Source organism: Sinocyclocheilus rhinocerous, unplaced genomic scaffold (assembly GCF_001515625.1).
Source record: "Sinocyclocheilus rhinocerous isolate Xijiao unplaced genomic scaffold, SAMN03320098_v1.1 scaffold2321, whole genome shotgun sequence".
Taxonomy (NCBI): domain Eukaryota; kingdom Metazoa; phylum Chordata; class Actinopteri; order Cypriniformes; family Cyprinidae; genus Sinocyclocheilus; species Sinocyclocheilus rhinocerous.
The window spans coordinates 217,092-222,968 of NW_015661043.1; the positions used below are offsets into that span (position 1 = coordinate 217,092).

At 37.1% G+C, this 5,877-nt stretch overlaps 1 protein-coding gene across 2 annotated transcripts in view; it reads left to right on the top strand.

Moving 5' to 3' along the window:
- The window catches only part of LOC107726207 (E1A-binding protein p400-like), a 50,485-nt gene that overhangs the window by 12,731 nt on the left and 31,877 nt on the right, over positions 1-5,877 (top strand). The window contains exons 7-15 of one of the 2 annotated variants that reach the window (XM_016535729.1): positions 10-180; positions 1,112-1,417; positions 1,529-1,714; positions 1,920-2,060; positions 2,619-2,697; positions 2,785-2,843; positions 2,948-3,002; positions 3,449-3,538; positions 3,997-4,110. In XM_016535729.1, coding sequence (XP_016391215.1) covers positions 10-180; positions 1,112-1,417; positions 1,529-1,714; positions 1,920-2,060; positions 2,619-2,697; positions 2,785-2,843; positions 2,948-3,002; positions 3,449-3,538; positions 3,997-4,110 — 1,201 coding nt within the window. Of the gene's footprint in view, positions 1-9; positions 181-1,111; positions 1,418-1,528; positions 1,715-1,919; positions 2,061-2,618; positions 2,698-2,784; positions 2,844-2,944; positions 3,003-3,448; positions 3,539-3,996; positions 4,111-5,877 lie in introns of both variants that reach the window. The other variant, XM_016535730.1, reaches the window with a different exon arrangement.

Here is a 5,877-nt window from a genome sequence, read left to right on the forward strand (position 1 = left end):
GACCAGCAGGCTCCAGTGGCTGGTGGTCAGCTCCAGGTGAAGGTGCAGGGTGCCGGGGCCGTGCTGGCTCCAGTCAACCCACATGCGCAGCTGCAGGCACAGCTTCAGCAGATGAAGTCAGGACTCCACCTACAGATGCAGCAGCAACAGCAGCAGTCGGTCATGCAGCCTGGACAGGCAGTGAGTATGCTATAAGACATTTAGGACTATGCCACAGAAAACCACACTGAAAAGTTTTTCTTCCTTGTTTAAAAAAAAGCTTGTTCTGCTTATGATGGTAGTAATAAAAGTATGTTAAGATGGGCACATTTCTAGCTTTTCTCTTGCTTTTGGACTGTCTTGCGTTGGAGAATGAAAATGATTTATATACTGTTGCAATAAACACACTGGGCAATATAGATAAAATAATATTGCTTGATATTTACAGAAAAAAAAACAGTAAAACTATAAAATCTTAAATAATCAAAGCATGTTTTCCAAACTTTTCACTAAATTAAAAAGAAGGGGGAAAAAACATTTAGCAAAATTGCCACACAGAGGCTTGCAAATGAACAATTGAGTTTGATTGATATTTTCACTTTGTGTTAAGTGTCTTCTCCCACCGAGGAAAATTTAAAAACATTTATTGCTGTGACCTTATCTTATAAGGTTTTTTATTAAATATACGTAAAAAAATAAGTTTAGCCAAATTATTTAATTGTATACACTACAGCAAAAACACACAGAACTAAACACTTCCCTATTCATATTTTTGCCAAAACATTTGTACATAAATGCCACATTTGAGGGATGATGCAAATGAACAGTTGAATTGTGAACTAACTGGGTGGTTTCAACTAATTTACGAAAAATGAATCAAACTCTAAAGTCATTTTTGCTGCTGATGTTTTAATCAGAGAATCTATTAAAAAATCTGCTGTATAGGAAGAATCAAAATTTTTTCTGATGAAACTCTCTTTAGGAAACATAATAGGCAAATAAAAAGTGCAATAAATTCATTACTTTGTATCAACAGCAAAATCATTATGACTATATCATGAATATTCAATATATTGCACAGCCCTACTCGCAACAGTAGATTTTGTTACAGTTCATCCTCTCTCTTTTTCAGACTGTGGCACTTGTGCGTCCTGGATCAGATTCTTCCCAGCCTGCCCAGCGTTTGCTGTCCAACTCTCTCTCCAACCCTGCCATGTCTCCTGCTCCTCTAACATCCCCGTCCTCTCTCTCCTCCCCACACCCTTCTGTTCCGGTCCGCACCCCCAGTACTGGCCCCAGCCTCTCTTCTGCTGCTCAGTCCAAACTCGCTACCACGAATGGCACCACCGGGCTGAAAATGTCCGGTCTGGGTCAGAGTCCAGTTGGGCAGAACTCACAGGAATGCTCTCAGGACAAGCAAGCAGAACAAGCCAAGCTGGTGAGAACTCTCAGATTAGAAGAATATCTTTCTAGTATGCATTAAAGTAGCACATTTTGTAGTATATGTTGCCTATATTATCTCACACAAGAGTGTAACGTGTCATTGTAGGAGAGTCATGTGCACCAGCGTATTGCAGAGCTTCGTAAAGAAGGCCAGTGGTCAGCTAGCCGCTTACCCAAGCTGCAGGAGGCCTGCAGGCCCAAATCCCACTGGGACTACCTTCTGGAGGAGATGCAGTGGATGGCTGCTGACTTTGCCGAGGAAAGGCGCTGGAAGATGGCTGCTGCCAAGAAAGTGAGAAGACTCACACTCAGTCTGTGATATTAGAAACTGATTATATGTACATTAGATGTAAATATATGATTATATGTACAGCCGATGTAGAGGTCAGATGTAACCTCAATGTTTTGACCACATGATCTAGTGCCAGTGTCCGTTCAATATGGAGCAGCCTAAAATTCAGCTTCGATTTTAAGTTAAACAATCTCTCTCTCTGCAGCTTGTGCGCACATGTGCACGTTACCATGTTGAACAGAAGAAGATGGAGGAACGTGAGAAGAGGGAGGAGGAGATGAGGCTGCGGCACATTGCCAGCACCATCGCCCGCGGGGTTGACTGCTTCTGGTCCAATATCGAACAGGTACATTTACATGTCATTTATACCAATATTATTTTAGTATTATAATATTATTTATCATAATACTGTTGAATTTTAGTTGAATTTTATTATATATTTTATTCTAGTTTTAGTAATTTTAGTACTTTAACTTAAACTCTTTTTAGTTACTTGCCAAGGCAACATTAATTTTAAATCAAATTTTTTCTCCCTTTTTTTTTTTTACGTCTTATGTTGACATTTTATTTCAGCTTTATTTCAGTTAACAAAAACTATATTTCATAGTTTTTAACTTTAGTTTTAGTTAGCAATAACAACACTGACTTATACTTTAGTACTGGAACAAAACTGAAAAATAAAAAAATAAAATAAAATCAAGTAATTATTTTGTATGAGTTTTAAGATGCTTAGAAACCTCAGGCATTCACATGTGTTTGGGTTCATTAATGCATCATATCTTTATTATAAATTAGTATTCACATTTAGACAAAATCTCACTGTGACAAATGCTATTCCACTGTATGTGGAGGTTTGTATTAGTTACTCATAAAGAGTTTTTTTTTTCTCTCTGTCTTACCACAGGTTGTAGAAATCAAGCTGCATTTTGAGATCTATGACAAACGACAAAAAGTTCTTAGCTTGCAGAAGGCTGTGAGTAAAGGTGAGATTAATTAAAGTTATCTGACCGATCTTAACTAAATGTTCAGACTTAGTTTATTAATTCAGAAGAGACTTTGTATTGCTACAGGCAAGTGTGCTAAAGTGACCCAGTCATCTGGAGAGAAGTCAGATAAAGAGAGTAAAGGGGTAAGATCTTCTCCATGAGTTCTCCAAGATCCTTCCTCATCGCTGCTTCACTCATCCTTTGATTGTACTTGACAATTTGTCTTCCCTTTTTTCCCTTTCAGCAGGAGACTGGCCCATCCCGCAAGAGAAAGTCAAGCACCTCGCTGTCAGATGTAGAGGGTACATAGTGAATTTATACATAGTAACAAAAAGTTCTTAGCTTGCAGAAGGCTGTGAGTAAAGGTGAGATTAATTAAAGTTATCTGACCGATCTTAACTAAATGTTCAGACTTAGTTTATTAATTCAGAAGAGACTTTGTATTGCTACAGGCAAGTGTGCTAAAGTGACCCAGTCATCTGGAGAGAAGTCAGATAAAGAGAGTAAAGGGGTAAGATCTTCTCCATGAGTTCTCCAAGATCCTTCCTCATCGCTGCTTCACTCATCCTTTGATTGTACTTGACAATTTGTCTTCCCTTTTTTCCCTTTCAGCAGGAGACTGGCCCATCCCGCAAGAGAAAGTCAAGCACCTCGCTGTCAGATGTAGAGGGTACATAGTGAATTTATACATAGTTTCCTTACCGTTCTCTGTGTGCATGCTGCTGATTGATCTAATGTTGTTTTGCAGTTGAAGATGAGGAAAGTACAATAGAGGAGCAGGAGGCCATGGAGGTGGCAGCTGATCAGAAAGCAGAGCTGGCCGAACTAACAAAAGAAGGTCAGTTTTACATCTTAAACTTATGGGCATGTCTTTAAACAGTAACACATTTTTTGTTTTCCTCCTTAATATTTTTTAAATATATCAGACTATGTACGAGCATAGTGTGTTACATGTTTAGACATAGACTGAATTATATAATAATATAATTCATTTTTAAGGTTATTGATCATGCCTTCTCAAAATTTTTTGAAATGTATTGTAACATTATACAGTTATATAAATCTGTTCATACAATTTAATAATTTCATAAATGTTTTCAAATGTTTTTAGTGGATTTTAAGATGCAATTGAATTTTGTGCACAGGCTAATAATTAATTTCATAACGTTTTCAGTATGGTTTCAGTATGCAACATTTTTGGTTATTTATTTATAATTCTGCATTACAGCAGCCATTAGCCACTGAAAACTCATATAGCAGAGCAACTGTTATAAACTGTGTGTTTGTGTCTTGTAGCTGAAGTGCCATTGGATGATCTGGTGAAGAAGTACACTGGTGCTTACGCAGAGGGCTTTGAGTGGCCGCATCCTTCCAGCCAGAGCGAAGATGAAGACAGAGAGGAAGCTGAAGGTTTGTGTACGTCTACTGCTTCAGAACTAACTTTAGAGCCCCATAAAATCCCAGAAATACAAAAGAATTTAAATAAATCAGTACTTTTGGCAGTATATTTATTTGATGTCACAGTAGGGCTGCCCCCTAATAGTCGACTAACCGTTAGTTGAAGAGAAGAAGCTTGGTCAACCAAAATTGTATTAGTCGGTTAGTCGCAGAAGAAGAAAAAAAATTACTGCATGATGATTGAAATTGCGCAAATATTTAAGCAATTACCTAAATAAACTGCCAAAAGATTGTTTTCTAAAACATCATGGACGGAATGGTCCTGAGAGCGCTGCACATGCTCGCGGTGCCATCTGCAGGACCATTAAAAGCGTTCAAATGATTCAAAGTGCCAAATGCGAGTAGAATCAGCGCTGAAACGTGTTACTCGACCCGGTGACTTTTTATGAATGGCGGTGAGAATTTGAGATTGCTTAGTGCTGTCATAAAATTCGGTTGTGATGTAATTTAGGGCTGCACGATAAATCGCATGCGATATTTAACGCGCATCTTGTCAGAAAGCCGCTTCTGTAATCAGCGGTAAATCTCCATCACGTGCGTGCTTTGAGCACATTGAGCAGCATTAACTACACAGAGCCGTTGTTCACTGACGAGCTGCGCAAAACCACGTTCATATTCGCGCGATTTTTTGCGCAGCTCGTCAGTGAACAACGGCTCTGTGTAGTTAATACTGCTCAATGTGAAAGCACGCACGTGATGGAGATTTACCGCTGATTACAGAACCGGCTTTACTGATAAGATGCGCGTTAAATATCGCATGCGATTTATCGTGCAGCCCTAATGTAATTATATAATAGGCTGTAGTCTGACGCGCTACATGTCTGCTGTAACTGTACTGTTTTTAGTTTTGATTCAGTGCTAGCTGCGCTTGGTTTGAGCCGCTGTAATTTGCATTTTGGAATGCAACATTTGTCATTAGAAACGTTTATAAATCTGTTGTTTACAAAGAGAAGTTTCTGTGTCACATAATCCTTCAGAAATCATTCTAATATGCTGATTTGCTGCTCAAGAAACATTTCTCATTATTATCAATGTTAAAAACAGTTTTGCTGCTTAATATTTTTGTGGAAACAATGATACCACTCAAACATTTGTATAAGATTTAAAAAGAGAGAGAAATTAATAATTTTATTCATCATGCATGAAAGTGATAAAAATTGGGTGAAGACATTTAAAATGATTTCTATTTAATAAATGCATTAACAAATGTAATTAATATATTTGATAAATGAAAAAAAATATGCTATTCATTAAACTTTCAATTTATCAAAAAATCTTGAAAAATAAAGTGGATCACCATTTCCACACAAAATATGAAGCAGCAAAATTGTTTTCAACATTGATAATAATCAGAAATGTTTCTTGAGAGTCAAATTAATTGTAATGATTTCTAAAATGTAGCGAATCTGCTCATTCATGGGGAAATATGAATAATTAATCATAACTAGTTATAATTAATTATAAATATTTAGATCTGCTGTAGATATTTACTTGACCTCTCAGGGTCAACTGTCTGTCAATTCTAAGAACGTTAATTTCCTGGTTAAGGGAAATAACTTTCTTACTGTACAATTCTACACCGAGCTTGTAGCATAAATCTGCATGATTAAGTGACTCCAGTTATGAGCAAACAATGAACAACGTCAAGTGTATACAAATAAGACTTTATTAACTACATAAACACTTAAAAAAAAAACTAGTCTAACATACACCTACACA